At 41.0% G+C, this 17,211-nt stretch overlaps 1 protein-coding gene across 1 annotated transcript in view; it reads left to right on the forward strand.

Moving 5' to 3' along the window:
* LOC138597746 (teneurin-3) overlaps positions 1–17,211 on the forward strand; it is a 98,781-nt gene that overhangs the window by 21,929 nt on the left and 59,641 nt on the right. The window contains exons 4-8 of the mRNA XM_069669227.1: positions 1,609–1,823; positions 7,493–7,703; positions 9,740–9,841; positions 11,510–11,704; positions 12,745–12,945. Of these exons, the coding sequence (XP_069525328.1) occupies positions 1,609–1,823; positions 7,493–7,703; positions 9,740–9,841; positions 11,510–11,704; positions 12,745–12,945 (924 nt within the window). The remainder of the gene's footprint in view (positions 1–1,608; positions 1,824–7,492; positions 7,704–9,739; positions 9,842–11,509; positions 11,705–12,744; positions 12,946–17,211) is intronic.

Consider the following 17,211-nt stretch of genomic DNA (forward strand, 5'->3'; position numbering starts at 1 on the left):
AGACCTCCAGAAACAGATCATATTTGATACCAGGGGGAAACGGGGTGTAAATGTTGCTACCAGTTTTTGTCCCCTGTTGAGATATTACCCAAAGAGGTAATAATAGGGAAGGTGATGACTGGCAGCTGTAGGGGAGAGATACTCTCAACTTGTCAGACGTGAATGGATTAAGGCTGCCAGTAATTAACTCACTTATAAAAGAGGTTAAAGGACCTTTAAAAAAACAAAATACAAATTAATTAAACAAGTTAAAAGTTCAAATGACAATTAAGAAAGACAAATTGCAACAGCAAACCATTTGGCCCCAGGAATGACGGAGTGAAATATTTGGCGCTCCCTACCCAGTCAGCCTTCAGAGTTTATTGGGATCTTTCACCTCCTGAATATTAATTAACTTTCTCCAGACAGCTTTGTTCTGCCTAATCATAATCTTGGACCATTGTGTATTCAACAACAAGCAGGCAGGCGATCTCGGCTCACCTTTACAGCAAAAGCCACCAATTTAATCTCCAAGCGCGCCCAGGTGTTTAGAATGCACGGCCACGAAAGGATTAATTGAGTTGAGTGGGCCAGGCAAAAGCTCAATTGTTTAAACTCGGCTAGATTTAAATCCTCATAAGTACTGCTAATTAAGATAGAATGAGGCAGGTTTTGGACTGTTTAAAGGCAATCAATAGCCGGCTATTATTCTCCCAGGAGGCAAACTTGGCTTCCTGTCTTCACTTTGACTGAAGCTAAAGTGACAGGCGATGGCCTCATTACACACACAACACTGAGAGGTGCAAATAAAAGAGGTCTGGCACAAACAGGTACACTCATCGCTTCAGCATACACAGGTGCACACTTAAACACTCCTTACGAGATGTGGGGGACAAAGGTTGAGTTGTTATTATGTAGTAGGACAACTTTGCATCATCCATCCTGCGCGTAAAAGCCATTGGCACGGTAAATTGTAAAGAGAGCAGCTGCGTTACCTTTGTAATAAAGCTTTAGACAGCTAGGCTTTACAGGCAAACAAGGAAATCTGATCTTGAAATCATACGATGCACAATCCAGTTTTTCATATGAGCATGAGTCATATTAACGCCGGCCATGTCTCCATCGTTTGGCAAGTAAGGACATAGTTTAAGGACATGATTCGCAAAACTCTTTTGATTTGCTGTTATTGCTCCGGCAAGGTAGCGCTCGGTATATGTGACAGATTCCATTTAGACCTTATCAGAGATGAAGCCTTTCTCTATGAGTCACCAAGAAGAGAGGAGAGATGGGAGAAGCAGCCAGTTAGAGTCTTATGAAAGGCCAATTATATCTGGTCATTCATCGTAGGGTAGTGCATCATGGGCAACATTACGCGTAATCCTGCCTTGCTTAGTCATCACTCATTTGGGTGTGCGTATCTTACTGTTGAGTCTCTGCTTTAATAAGATTTCACTGGAAAAGAAGATAGATATCTCGAGATCAAAGACTTGATCAAAAAACCAAGATTGTATTCAAGATGTGTGTGTGTGTGTGGAGGTTTTAGTTGAAAGGCTCTGTGATTCATACTGCATCACCTTTAACTGTAACACCTTACATAATCTGAATGCGGGTGTGTTTCTGTTCTTCCAGGGAGGAATAGTGTGCTTCACCAGGAGAACAACTCCATCGACACCGGGCAGGTGGACATAGGGAAGAGGGCGGGTCAGAGCGTCCCACCAGGGGTTTTCTGGCGTTCCCAAGTAAACATGGAGCAACCGCGCTTCATAAAGTTCAACATCTCGGTACAGAAAAACGCACTGATCGGAGTCTATGGACGAAAGGGTCTGGCACCATCTCACACTCAGGTAATGCTCCTTTAAAATCATTTTAAGTCTGGTTCTTATCCTTGTTAGTCTTTAAACCACAACTGTTACTTAAAAACTGTTACTTCTTTCTCTTACAATTGAATATTAGATCGGAATCAATAAAACATACTCACTTGGTCTGGTACCTGTAGCATGCAGTGGCTAATACCTAACGTAAGCAAACTTAGCTATTTATTGCTTTCCAATTGACATTTCAATGCTTTTATTCCAACAGTAAAACAAGACACTTGACCATAAAGAAAATCCACCGTGTAATTTTCCTTTGATAAAAAAGTATTGGTCATTGTCTCGCTAATGGTGCCCTAATCTTGCACTTAACGGTGGTAATATTAAATGGTGAATGGACTGCACTTATATAACTCTTTCTACTCTTCTGACCACTTAAAGCGCTTATACACTACAGGTCACATTCACCCTTTCACTCGCACATTCATACACTGATGGCAGAAGCCCCTCTTGTCTAATTAAAGTGTGGCTTGGAGAGTTTTTCCGGTGTAAAAATAAAATCTTTAACTGGCATTCCACATTATTAAGCACTTTAAAATGATCTCGAGCTGCCTCATATGCTGCCAAACATCCGGTATCAACAGGAATTACATCAAGAGAAAATAAATAGTGTAATCGGACATGCATTATTTCTCTGTTTCTTTGGCCACTTGGGGGCACTAAAAGCTGCGAACACAGCATTGTCATGTTCATCACTCTATAGAAATGCGTTGGTAAGTATGTCACATGTCCAAGTCCAATTTTAGCTTTTCTTTTTCCTCTGTTTTGGTCTCCTCCAATGACTGTGTATATATATATATATATATAAATGGACGAAGCATCTCCATCTGCTGTCATTATACAAAATTGATGCCAAAATAGCCCCCTGACGGGCGCTGCCATCTTGCGATGTAGACGTCATTTGGAGCCAGAGTTGCACAGTGGAGATCTGCATGTGGCGCCACCGTAGCCACTTCCTCTAATCAAAACACACACTTAACTTAAAAACAGCAAGGATCCTGCACGACGGCGATATTAAGAGCAGAACAGCTTCTTGTGTTGGTCTGAAGCAGACGTTTCATATGGAAACTTCGATGACTGTAGTGACTGTTTTAGTTACGTCTCCTCTCGCTGTTCGTCCTCCGCTCTGTTAATCTGGAACTGATTGGCAGCAGGAGCCGTATTTGTCAACAGAGCTGTCAATCATTCTTTTTACAGCATCAAATAACTCATTAAAAATAAATCAGCATGATAAGAACTAACTATAAAGACAGAAACCATGTTTGAGAAAAATCTATTTGACGTGTATTTTGATTTTATAGTTTGACTCATGTCCCATCTGTTAACATGGAGGAGGCGGGCTGACCTGTACTGCAGCCAGTCAGCAGGGGGCGTTAGAGAGGGTATGGCTTCAGTTTTAGGGAGCTGCCATGTCGTCCATCTTTTTATACAGTCTATAGTCTCCTCCAACTGAGGAACATTTCCCTCATTATAGCGACATAATGCTTCATTATCTTCCCCAGCTAGTTGCTAACTGTCTGTCTGTCATGTGGTTCTGGGCAGGTATCGTACTGTGTTTTTTTCACAGCTTCTCAGATATAATGGAAATGACCCTGGTGAGAGCTAACTGAAGGAAAACAGTGAAGCTCCCGGCTATGAAAACAGAACAGTCAGACACAACCTGATGAATTACTCCATGGAGCTCAGAACAACTTTGGAGTAAATGATGATAATAAAAAATAATGTTTTGAGGGTTATTTACTACAAGCACTAAAATAAGAAATTAGCATCTTGTTGCAGACTCAACACTGTTCTTTAAAGAAAACAAAACTAAATACACCTTATTTAATAGGGTCCTTTATCTGCCCGTATGAGATTACCCTTTCTTTATATTCCAGACATCTTTGCATTTGCAAATCAGAACTGTGCACGAGTTTAATTTCAGTTTTCTTTCAGCTTCACTGTGTCTTTGTGTGGGCATGCGTGTCTTTCACTTCCTCTAAACGTCTGCCATTTGCAAGTTGAAGTGTGTCCAAAATGTCTGATGTGTCATTTGAATGACATTTCTGGGCAAACGAATGTCCAACGTCTGGCGGCGGTGATGGAAGCACTCAGACAATGGCTATTTTCCACCACACTTGACTGCAAAAGCTCTTAGCTTCACCTTCTTGACATTCTCTCTTTGTAAAGATGGGCTTCACTCAAGTGTAGACAGTCAGGGCCACCCTCTGATGGGAGAAAGTCTGATGCGAGTGACAACAGGTGAGCTGGATTGCACTTTCAAGGTGAAAAAAGGAAGCCTAACAAAATCAAAGACCAAAGGGTACTAATTAACAGGACACTACTTTTATGTCCCGGGCAATTGTGGCACAGACACTCAAGCTTGTCAATGCTGGACACTGTGTCCATTGTGACCATGTCTAAATTACATACAGCTCAGGGACTGGGGGCACAAATCAATGCATTTACTTAACTGAGCATGAAAGACCCCAATGAGAGATATTGACGGTTGGTTGTATTCACAGCTTGGAAGACAAGACAACATTTAAGTGAAACAGCCTTTCCACCTTCCTCAAATATAGACCTCCTCCGTCTGCTATCGAGTGTCTGTCTGGGCTGAGATAAACCAAACAAGTTAAGAAACAAACTTTGTAGATTTTGTCTAAAGAATTTGCACTCAGTTGTAATCAAGTCCAAGATCACTCAATTTAAAGGCTGAGGAATTTCCAGGCTCTGAGCGTTCCTCCTTTGTCCTTGGGGCATCCAGTGCTCTCTCCACGCTCGGTCTCTGGGCTGTTATTCGCCGGTATTGTTGAGTTTGGTGGGGTTCACATCGGCTAATCGAGATGTATGCACTTTGCCAGGAGGTTTAGGACTCATGGGATGAACTGTTTTATTACTTCCCCCTCAAGCCAACAACACAAAGAAGTCAACTTCCTCCAGGTTAATATCCCTCCCTTGCCCCCCTGCGCCACTCAAAGGGGTTTAAATCAGTGTTGACTCCGCCTGCCCCTCGCATTAACCCTCTCTTTCCTGTAGTTTGCAGATCAACTGAAAGGTTGCTTGGGCGGATGTTTGTCACATTCCTGAGCGCTAATTCCGGTTTTAATAATATAACAATGTTTTTGTCCTTTTCTTTCAAATATTTTAGGCAACTGAAGGCCAAATATTTCAAGTTCATTGGGTTTCTACCCGGCTGGATAAAAGCTTCATTCATTCATTTTTGAAGCAAGAAGTGAAAAAACTCACAAAGAACAAGGGATGCAAAGTGCTGAAATACAACGCGCTCATTATGTTCTTTTCTGGCTAAAGTGTTCGCAAATACTGGCAGACTTACGCATCAGATAGAAACAGAGCAACACCAGCTAACACATGAAGGTGTATTTCTGGCTACCTGATAAATGCAAGAGCCATTTAGTGCTATGCAGGTAGTGAACAGTTAGTCCATCTTAGCTTTCTTTGGTGCAAACAGCTTCCTGCTGCTTTTGAAAATGGGGTTGGCGAGGGTTTTATTTTCATTTCATTGCCGGCCATGAAACCGATCCAATGAGCTCACACAGGCTGGAAAACTTGATTTAAATACATAGTGGGATTTAAATTAAAAGATGTCATATGAGACGATTAATAAAGCTTAAAAACAATATTTAATTTATTATTATTTATTATTGGTAGTGCTATTATCACATGTTTATTGGGACCATTTCTATATTTCTTGATGAACTTTTTTTATGCCAAAAAATGTTTTTAACACAGCAAAACTTCCATATTTTTCCCGTTCTTTCCATATTTATGGATTTTTGGAGGGCGGGCTCACGCTGATGTGCAACATAATTATATATTTTTCTCTTCTTTTTACTTTTTATGACACACTTCAACATACATTCACATCTGCCTCTGCCAAACAAACCACTGATCTGGACTCAATATTTTTGCACTTTTTCCTCTTTTTTCTATCTGTTTTTGTATCTATCTATTATCTATTTTATATCATAATACATATATATATATACTGTATATGCTCTTATATACATTTTTAGTATTTTGTACTTTTATTGTAATGTTGAATGTTTAAGCTGCTAGTACAATCTAATTTCTCTGGGATAAATGAAGCACTCTATCTATCCATCTATCTACAGGGCTCTGCTGCTGCAGGTAACTGCAAATAATGGATGTGGTATAAGCAATAGATTTTGTATACACACACTTTATATAGCATTAAGTATATATATAATATAGCCTTCTTTTTAAATATATGTTTACTTGTTTTGTTTTCAATCAAAATGATATGCTCATTATAAAAAAAATATTAGTCTGAAATTTTTATATTAAAAAGAAAACATCTGATCTGTGCATCAGCCAAAAATCAAAGGCTTAACAGTTCATCAAAGCTCTCCAAAAATAGCCTCATCATTAGATTTAAATCCACGCTCTTACAAACACCGGCTCCGGTGCCAATCTGTATGCATCACACTGGTAAGCAGCCCGCAGACTCTTTCCCACCCTGAGTTCTCACTATAGGCTCAGTACGTCTGTGTAGCTACCCGAACGCTTTAGCCAGGGGATCTGTCTGCATCTGCTGCGCTCCTCTGCAGCCTGTAGCCTGCTCGGGGATTGCTGGTATGTGTTAGGCTGTTTTCTGCTGCAGTGCTCTGTAGCCTACAGCTTCAGTCAGAAGCAGGTTCAGGTGTTGAGCAGGTGCACCGAGAGCAGATGCAACGCTTCACTCGTTTCACTTGGCAGGGATGACTCGTTACTCCTTGTTTACCCTGTAAATCAATGTTTGTTTGAAAAAAAAACAGAGACTGCTGCTCTGCATTCCCAACATATAGGAAAGAAAAATAAGCCTTAAGGTGTTTTCTGTGTTACATTTGTTTTCCTTATAATAAACCGTGAATGTACTCTGCAGACTGTATACTGTATACATATGTTTGTAGGAAACCCTTCAGCAAGGTCGCATTTGAATTAACTGTAGATAGTATGTTTTTAATTTAATTAAGACACATCCTGTTCAGGTACATGCAGTAAATTAAAAACAAAGAGTCAAACAATAAGGAATTTTTAGTCTGTAGATCAAATATCCAAATGTTGAATTTATTATATTCAGAAGACAACAAATAAAACTGTGTAAAGCTGCCGTCAAAGGAAGTTTTTCCCCCTGCTTTATCCCTCTGTTTGTATTTTGTGCAGGCCGACTAGCAGCGAGTAACTCTGCATTTTAAGTATCTGCATCTCCCAAGCACCTGATCAATGTTAATTTAACAGATTATTAAAGTAACATCACCAGACTCTCTTTAAGTGCACTCCCATCAGAGATAACAATATATTTTTGGAACGTTTTTGAGCATTTGCCCCAGAGCCATATCGCCTCCATCAGTATACAAACAACTCTGCAAACAACATCTATCAACTCCAAATAACTGTCACTGAAAAATCAACATTTATTAAACTGCAATATTTGCTGCGCACACAAACCTGCTCCGCTCGTGTCTCGCGTTACGACTTTGAAGAGTTCCTCTCAGACTCTCAGAGAGGAGCTGCATACAAAGCGTCCGACATACACTCTTTCAACTCCCTCGCGTCCATACTGCCTGCTTTAATTAAAGTGACATTAAAATAACAATCATCTGCATCTGTCTGAATCTGCTCTGGATGTTTTTTTACAGTATGATTTCGTGGAGCTACTGGACGGCAGCCGGCTCATCGCCAAAGAGCATCGGACTCCGAGTGAGCCAGAGACGAGGGCACGGCTGGATCATCCCGTCACCGTCCACCAAGCCGGATTCATCCAGTACCTGGACCTGGGGGTGTGGCACCTGGCGTTTTATAATGACGGCCGCAGCGTGGAGGTGGTGTCCTACAACACCATCATCCAGGGTAGGAGGACACACATCTGCTGCTGATGAGTGTGATTGAAATGACGTGTAATGACATGTTTGGTTTAATTTACTTGAACAGCTGCGCCTGCATGAACAAACAGTGTTCAAAATTTTAGCTGCCACTAGGGATGTGCACACTCATAGCGGTTAATTACTGGTTAACCCTCAAGATTAAAATGTACTTTTTGGATTGGATGAAAGTCTGGGACTAGGGATGCTAAATTAGAATTTTTTTTCTGACCGATAACCGACCCCCGTTAACGGTCAAGAAATAAAGATCATTTTTAGAAAGAACTGCCGGAGACTGACAGCAAACTCTCCATCATGCACGCTCATTCTGATGCGGGCTCTCTCTAATACTCGCAGAAATACACACACACACACACACACAGACACGCAACTGATATGTAAATGTATTATTATCCTCAAACATAACTAACTGCACTCGTGCCTACAGATATTAATACACTGTCCAGTGTCTCTTACGCACACAATGAACAATACAGCCATGGGATCCAGCAGCAACGATAGGTAAATAAACCTTTGCAGCCGACCTTTCTTTGATGGTCAGCACACAGAACTTTAATGAACATAAGATCCTGCCCGGTCCTGACGACGGCGTGCCAGGAGTTTAAAATAATTAATGAGTTACGTAAAGTTACGTTAAATACGTTAACAACACACTTTGCTAACTTAAAATTAAAAGGCCAGGCCTATGACAGTCCTTATTATGTAGGACTCTGTTGGTTTTGGTGAGGACAGAGCAACATGTGGACATGCTGTGGGGTTAGTCTGGTTGAGTGTGTTGACTGTGAGACCCGCCGCGAGGAATATGCGCTCAGACGGTACCGATGTTCCAGGAGCAGAGATATGCAACAAAGCTTTGTTTTCAGTTTTTTAAAAACTGTTTAACTGCTGGTTTCATTTTGCTCTCCTCTCAGGCTCGGCTCAGCTAATGACAACAAAACGTATGTCCCAAATAAACAAGTATATTAACAAAAGACAACATTTTATTCAACCGTTTAACTGGTAGTATTAACCGGTTAAATTTCTTAATGGTCAGTTAACGGTTAACTGGTTAAAGCGCACGTCCCTAGCTGCCACAGGAACAAAGTTGTAGCCACCAGATCTAGGTTTCATTGGAGGGTAGTGGATTATTGTGCTCGACACTGTAACACGAGGCCATACTCGCCATTGATCCCTCCATCCTAACAACCTCTTCAGTGTTCTGAAGTCTGTGAAATTTCCTTGTGGGTTTTGAGGTAGGAAAAACACTCAAGTTGGGTTAACTATTTTCTTTCTCTATTTCCTTTGGGGAGTTCTATCGATCCGAACCCTACAAGTGCGGAGGTATTGATGTGTGGGGTCAAAATTGCCTGGCTCCGACGCAGGCTCAATGAACATCCAGTACGAGCGCAGAGTAATAACAAAAAAGTTTGCCCTCTTAACGCCCATCAAAACGAGGGGTCCCGGTCTTTTGGGGGTGCCCTTTATGAGCGATGGTCTGTTGAATGAACACGAGATCTGTCTGCAGGATGTGTCAGATTAACTTCAACTCAGAGAGGATTTGAGCTGTAAACACTCAGGAGATTGCATGGCTTGTGTGGGCATGATCAGTCATTCAAGGGTGGGGGGATGAGGCGCTAGAGGAGTCAGGAGGAGAGGAAAATGTGTCAAGGAAATGGAATTATTTGGTCTAATTTAAAATGCCTGTGTGGTTTTTGCCTAACATGGCTTAGACGGGAAGAGTCGGGCTGCAGTACACATGTTATGGAGGCTTAGACCTTAGTGGGACATGGACAAATAGCTGTAAATGTATGCCATGCCTGATACCAGTTCTGCAGATAAGGGATGCTTAGAAAAACCCAGATTCATGCAGCGGGGAAAAAAAGATAAGTTAGTATCTTGGTAGTCTGGCAGTATTTCTCTAAACTGTACAGTTGTCGAACGTATATTGAGGAGGAATGCCAGATTTGCTCTAATATGACACTGTGAGTTATTAATACTTGGATGTGCTTCCTGCTGTACCCACAGACTCTGTCATGGAGTGCACACACAACTGCTACGGGAACGGAGAGTGTGTGGCGGGATCCTGTCACTGCTTCCCAGGATTCATAGGGCCGTACTGTTCCAGAGGTAATTCTTAAGCTCGTATTTTATTCTTATTCTGCCCATTCAGAACGTGATTTAAGCCCCAGATGTAAAAAAAGAAATCCTTAAATCACTGGAGGTTTCCAGCTATGCAGATTGTTTTGGTTTTATTCGCCCAGGTGTCTGAAATTTCTGCAGCCACCCCAGCACAGTGAAGGTTAATGGAATTTTGTTTACAGCGCTCAAAGCTGTGAAAAATCCCTTTTCGCCTCGGCTGTATTGGAGTGAAGGCCAAAGTCTAACAGAGGGAACATGTAAAAATATGTGTACATAAAATCAAATCTGTGTGGAAAACTTCAGATAGTAGCTCCTGTGTCTCTAGGCCACGCTCTACAATAAAAGAGTTTAAAGGAATAGTTTGACTTGAGAATTTGCGTATTTGCTTATATTAGAAGAAATATTCCATTTGCAGATTTGTATGCTAAATATGTGATGTGACATGGTTGAAATGTTCGGTATGTGGCAATTATTCTACAGCTTTTACCTTGCAACTATTGCCAAAGAAGAAATACTTCAGCTCGTAACCCTGTAAAAACAGCCAATTGTTGTTCTTTACTTTTTTGTTCTGATTAAACAAACGGGAAATAATGATTTAATTAGTGAGCTTTAGTGTTTCCTGAAGTTAGACAGAGACAGGCTTGCTGTTTACAACCTTTATGTTAAGCCTACAGCATGTTTGTAGCTTAATCTTTGATTGTCTTTACTCGTCTTTTTGTCTTCTCTCTACTGTGATTTTGTGTTTTTTGTCTTATAGCGATAACGTTACCTTAAAGGGCCAGTTCGCCGATTTTCAACCTCAGTCCTATCACGCTATTATGGGGAGCTAATGCCATTATGGTAGGGAATAAATGCAATTCGGCTCTGTGCCTTTGGAGGATGCTATCCGCTTCTCCAATGGGCCCTGGAAAACCTCCGCCAGACTACGTAAAACGTGTCATCTGGCAGAGGCCAGGGAGCTCGCTAAACTACACTTCCTCAGCGTAGGACGCCCGCCTCCGATGTCTTGTTCAAAATCGTCAGGTTTGAAATGTAGACTGCAGACCCGAAGATTTTTTAGACGATTCACCGGTATATTCTCATCGTGTTTTGGATTCTGTCCCGCTCTGAGCCATTGCCTGCAGTGAAACGGTAGTATTTCACTCCAGCGTCTTCTCAGCTCAACCTGCGGGCAGCTGTGAACGCCAGGTTTCACACAGTTTTTTCTACACGCTGCACTTTGTGACGTCACAGATTGCAGCCTCAGTAGGCTTCAGAGAGCTGGCCGATCAGAAGAAAGTGGGCTTGTAGTGGTTTCTTAAAGGGACAGAGCTGACTGAGACGTTTCAGGCAGAGGCTGTATGAGGGCCTTTTAAACTGTAAATTATGCTAAGCTACTCCACAGGTATCACAGAGTGAAATATGAAGCTTTAAATTAGCATAATACCCCCCCTTTAAATTGCCTTTTTAGTATCCTGCTTTTGCTGTGTCAGTCAAAACACTTTGTAAACTCTTTTTTAAACGTGCAATTTGCATAAAGTTACTATTAATTTATGAAGAGTAGAACGCAAGGCAAGAAAGCAAATAAAACTATCCCCAGTAAAATGGTAAACTATTCCTTTAAAAATGACAGCTGGAGTCTAATTAGAATTTTTAAACCCTGTTTTCTTTCCTCAGCGGCCTGCCCCGTCCTGTGCAGCGGTAATGGCCAGTACACCAGGGGGCGCTGTCAGTGCTACAGCGGCTGGAAGGGCACCGAGTGCGACGTTCCCGCCTTGCAGTGTATCGATCCTCTGTGCGGTGGACACGGACACTGCGTGACGGGCAACTGTGTGTGCAACACCGGCCACAAAGGACCCAACTGTGAACAAGGTAAATTAAAAAATGAAGCTTCTCCCCGTCGGACTGCCGCATATTTCTGTGTGAATCGCCGGGGAAATCGACACAGTCCACTGGTGAAACAATTGGTGTTTTAGACTCCACCGAGCGGATAATGTCTTTGATGTTGTTATTGATAGCATGTGTATAAATTAACTCCCCCTTAGTGTTGAGACCACATGAGGGTACAAGCTGGAACAGATTGTCCGCTGCCCGTTGATGCAGTCACCTTTCGGAGAGCTCCACAGTTGAAGACACCTGTTAAAATCGATCAGTCAATGGCATCTGCTCCTCCGTTTATTGAGAACGCCTTTTCTTCTTTTCTTCTCGTCAACCTTTTCCACCTCCCCCCTCCACTTCAATGCATTTAACTTTATTGATCCCCATGCAGACAAAAGACAATTACCAGCCCAGATTTACATGTGCGGTTGACCTTACATGTAAAAGGATATCGAGTTCTTGAAATGAATATAATGTGGTTTTATTTGAAATGAAGCAGGAAGAAGGGAGTGATTTTCTGGTTCCACTCTTGCATGTAAAAGCTCCGATGTGATGAATTGGCTCAGGTAAATGATCAATATCGGTAGCCAAGTAGATCTGAAAATGCACAGACTAATCAGCTCCAGAGGAAGCACAATAACGTTGCTGCAAATTATCCCTTGTTAGTAATGGGTTGATTGTGTTGGTCATAATTGCCAATTATTAACCTACATCAGCTAGTTGATCTGCAAATTGTTAATAGTAATTGATTATATCTGTCTAGACACTAATTGTGCTCCCTTTCCTGGTGCCTATAAGTGAGCGTAATTATGCTGTCAGTGCATTAGAAGTACCCTATAATATAACATAGAGGAACTGGTAGAACATAGGGGGGGAAATTACTACCAGCCACTGCTAAACAGCAGCATTTTCAGCTGTGGTTCACCAGCAGTCCTCTGGCACCAGAGCACTTCCACTTGCTATAACAAGGCTGGTGACCGAGCTAAATAGTATGTATCCAGAAGTGGTAAACTAACATGGCTGTGTCTCCTCAGTGGACTGTGTGGATCCGACATGCACCGGTCACGGAGCCTGCCATCACGGTGAGTGCCACTGCAACCCGGGCTGGGGAGGGATCAGCTGTGAGATCCTGAAGAGCACTTGTCCAGAGCAGTGCTCCAGCCACGGCACCTTCAACACAGACTCTGGAACCTGCGTCTGCGAGGCCAACTGGACGGGGGCCGACTGCTCCATAGGTCAGACACTTTTCTCTCATTTTTCATTACTTAAAGCTGTCATGTGTAACCAGATTCAAAATGGATTAAACTGCCAACAACTTCCTTCATTTATTTAGTTATTTTTTGCCTTAAATGTAAGAAAAAAAGGGGGAAAATTACGAACACACTTTCCTTTGAGCCTGAGTTGACTTCTTCAAATTGCTTATTTTGCTGAAAAATTCAAATACATTTAATAAAAGATCACATATGATTAAAAAAAAGCAACAAATCTTCACATTTTAGAAGCTGGATCAATGTCATTTTGACTTTTTTATTTAACCAATCAATCAATTAGTATTAATATTGCACCAAATCACAACAGGGTATGTTGCAGTGTTAATTTCAGCAGCTATTTTAGATTCAGTCTTAGCCTTTAGATGAAAATGCTTATTAGTTTAAGTCACATTTGAAAATTTATAGTTTTAGTCTAGTTTTAGACTAGTTTTAGTCGACGACAAGTCAAAACATTTTAGTCGAGTTTTAGTCCATAAAAAGTCACATTTTATTACTTTTAGTCAAAAAGTTGTCTCTCTTTAAACTCCTTCCTAAAACAGGTATCATAAATTAGTATCAAGGTCACAGGTTGAACCAAGTGTTTGAATCTGTAAAGCACCCCAAACTTTTACTTGTGTGATATCCGGATTCCTTACCTGATAAGATAATCTAGCCTGGACTCTCCCACCTAATTCTAACGCTCAGTGGGGGAAAATATCATGATTTTTAAATGTCTGACAAACGACCGCTAACATTTAAGTCCTGTGTCGTTAGCGAAAACAAACATGTGTTCAGAGTTTTTATTATCAAAGATCTATTTTTAGCTCGTCAACGTCTCGTCTTCGTCTTGCAAAAAAGGTTGTTGACGAACATTTATCGCTATAATTTCCATTAACGAAAATCAACGCTGGTTTGGTGTGACACCTTAGAGCAGGTCTAAACTGTACTCCTTTTAATATTATTTTCAGAGACGCAACATAATTCAAATGATCCAACATGTAATCTGAGATTATTTTCATTTAATTAAGCAAACGAGTGATCGACTAATTGTTGCAGTTATAGTGTACGGACGGCACAAGTACAGAGTGTGACTGTCTGTCTTTTTGTCCTCTCTAATAAACCCACTGAGGCTAGAGTTGGACTTTTTCCAAGTCAACACATTGACTTTAAAAGAAGTAAAGGACATATTCATGTACTTAGAGATGTAATTGCCAAGGTCTTTTATTCCTGTCATTCATTAATTTACTGACGCCATTAGTCCAGCGTTAGGTTTACTGCATTAACAATCCTCGCACACAATGCAGCGAGTCCTATAGTGTCTTGTTTTTTTAACAGTTTTTTGTGGATACTGTTTTGAGTTTCTCTAACAAGTAATTGGCGTCAAATGATTTCAGTGTTTATTCCAAACAAACTCCCCCTTGCTGTGCACAGACTCTGCAGACACCAGGCGTCCACAACAGCAGATGCGTGAGCCATTATTAACAGGCTGTGGGTTGAAATATAAAATGTATCTCATGCAGCACATTATGTCTACATGTGGGTGTCTTTTTAAGACTTAATTAATTGTTCAGCTTCAGAGTCCAAAACCAGTTTAAATATTAGAAGAACTATGCGATTTATTTTTTATGTGTACTATTTCTTTTTTCATAAATCACCATTTCACGTAATTAATCTGTTTTTGAAATATCTTTTAGTAAACAACAGAGAGCAATTTGTTTCCCTAAATTAATCTGTCACATTTTGAAATTATAAAGAACACTGACAGTCAAATCAGTATATTTCAGCTTTCCCTCCGAGGTTCACATGAAGGAAACCAAATTATTAATTAAAAGTCTGAATTTCCTCCTTACATGATCAATAAGAGCCTGACGGACTCAAGTGTTTCATCTCATGAGCCAATCATTCATGTTGCTGACTGTCAGGGCTGTATTTTATTAGTTGTAGCCATCATTCCTCCTAAATCACCTTCAGAAAAGTTTTACTTTGGTGTGATGGGAAAAAAATTATAGGATGCAAGAATATATGTTTACTATAACAAGAGAACCTAAATGAAAGGAAGGTGGGCGTTTAGAACTGTTCCAGCTCCAGTCATGTTTTAAGAAAATGCTCTGTTTAAAATAATAAACACGTTTAATTACTTTGTAAAAATCCTCCCAAAGCATCTCCTCCTTCTCCCTCATTAAATATTCCTGAATCTGCATAGTCCCCGCCCACTATGCAAATTTCCAACCGCCAAACAAAACACGTCTCTGCCATCGTAAACTTAGCTAGCTTGAAATGTAGTAATTAGTAGTAGTAACGTTCACGTTAGTAGTCAGTAGTGAGTTTGCAAAAAATTACGATGACGGTTACAGCTGGCTCGCACATCACTGTAGTGGTTGCCATAGGTTGCACATAATGATATGCATAGCGTCACCCGGTCCATTAACAGGATTGGCTCCTTAGGTTTGTGACGTCTCAAACCTGCCAATCTGAAAACGTGTTGTTCAGCCTGTCCTTGGTACACTGCAGTGTAAAAGCAGACAGGCCCAGCCATGGAGATGACTGCTCATGTTGTCCCTGATATGTCTTGTAGCACATGAAGAACACCACATGGAGATGTTTACAAGGTTAAACACTGGATTTTTGACTTTAATCGAACTCTGCATTTTTTTTTACCAATTTAAATACTACATACATCTGAGTAGAAAAACATTAAACGTCTTTCGTACAGCACAAACAAGCTGAAATAACCACAAAATGTCTCCGTTTTTCTCCAAGCCTGAGATATAAAGTAACCCGAGCTGACCCCAAGCCACAAACCCCAAACAAAAGCTTTCACGGCTGTGAGGAGACAGATGTCGACACCTGATAGCCATGTCAGTCATGCCTGGAAAGTGTTTTACAACAAAGAAAAGACGGAAGGGGCAAACCTCCGTCTGGACCGCTGCTCAATTTAAGCCTTTTGTGTTCTTTACTGCAGTTTGTCCAACGGAAAAGTTACAGGAAAATGAAGTCTGTGATTTTGCTTAAATGAAGTAACAAGGACTAATTTTAATGATCAAGAAACCTGGAAGAAATGCTAAACTAAATGAACAAAGTAGAAAAATCCAAAGGCTTCTTAATGCTTTGGGCTGAATAAATCAAACTGTGGGTGTGATCACAACCCTCAAATTTGGTAATCAACACTTGTAGCGTGTGCTGGTTTGAAACAGAACATATGTTCCCAACAAAGCTTTGGCTTCACAAGCGTCTCTTGTGTGAGCATATGTTCTTTTTGAAATTTAACATGAATGCTTATTTTTATATAAACAGAGTTATATACAGAATCATTTCCAAAATCATGCCAGTGTCTATTAAAGCAGCTCTAGCTTAAAGCGGCACCCATCTGCTCGCATCATTTGTTAGCAGCTTTGTATTCAGCAGGTTTGCCTTCCGACACAGGTAGGTGACATGTTAGTTCAAAGGCTGGCCCCTCCCATCTGTTATCTGTGCATGAGCTGCAGGTGATTTATGTGCTGTTTCCCTTCTTAGAATAAATGGAGAGAGAAACACAACGGCCAAACTGAGGCGGACAATTAGCAGAAGAAGCAGAGGCAGAAGTTGCCGTTTGTTTCTGTCAGTATAAAAAGCAGTCGGGACGAATTTGTTTTGGCCGAGATTCAATTGAAAATTAAATCATAAGAAAGCAGGATGGTGCGTTCGGGGTGATAGATGGGTGCGCGGACCTTTTGAAACAGCATGCAGCCGCTTTGGTTGCTGCCAAAGAAAAAAGAATGATTGTTTTAGTGAACAGGGATGTTTTTTTCCTTCTTTTCTGTCTCATTTGATTTTCTTCTTTTAAGAGAGGTAATTTGTTATTCTGTTTAAGTGTTCAAAATTCGAGGCACAATCCTCTCACTCAGCAAGATATCTCAGGCCTGTCAATAACAGAACCGACAGGGCTAGACTCTGAAAAGTTAGGGGGGGGTTTACCCACCTGGTGGCGGCGGGTGTGAGGATTCCTCTTTAATTAATGCTGCTATTCTTCTTCAATTAAATAAACCTTAATTAACAAGCGAGTAGCATGGATCGACCGCACACAACCCCTATCTGGCTCGAGTCAGGGGCATGTTAAAGGCAGATAAACACTTTTGCACTAATGAAAAATTGATTGCATAGATTCTATGGGAAGGAGGGATCCCTTTGGAATCAAATGACTCCCCTCCAGAGGCGTGCTTAATATTCTACAGTGTCGGCTCGACTTAATCAGAACCATCCAAGGTCCCTCAA

Source organism: Semicossyphus pulcher, unplaced genomic scaffold (genome assembly GCF_022749685.1).
Source record: "Semicossyphus pulcher isolate SPU_LCO1_2020_fin unplaced genomic scaffold, fSemPul1.0.p SCAF_2, whole genome shotgun sequence".
Lineage (NCBI taxonomy): Eukaryota > Metazoa > Chordata > Actinopteri > Labriformes > Labridae > Semicossyphus > Semicossyphus pulcher.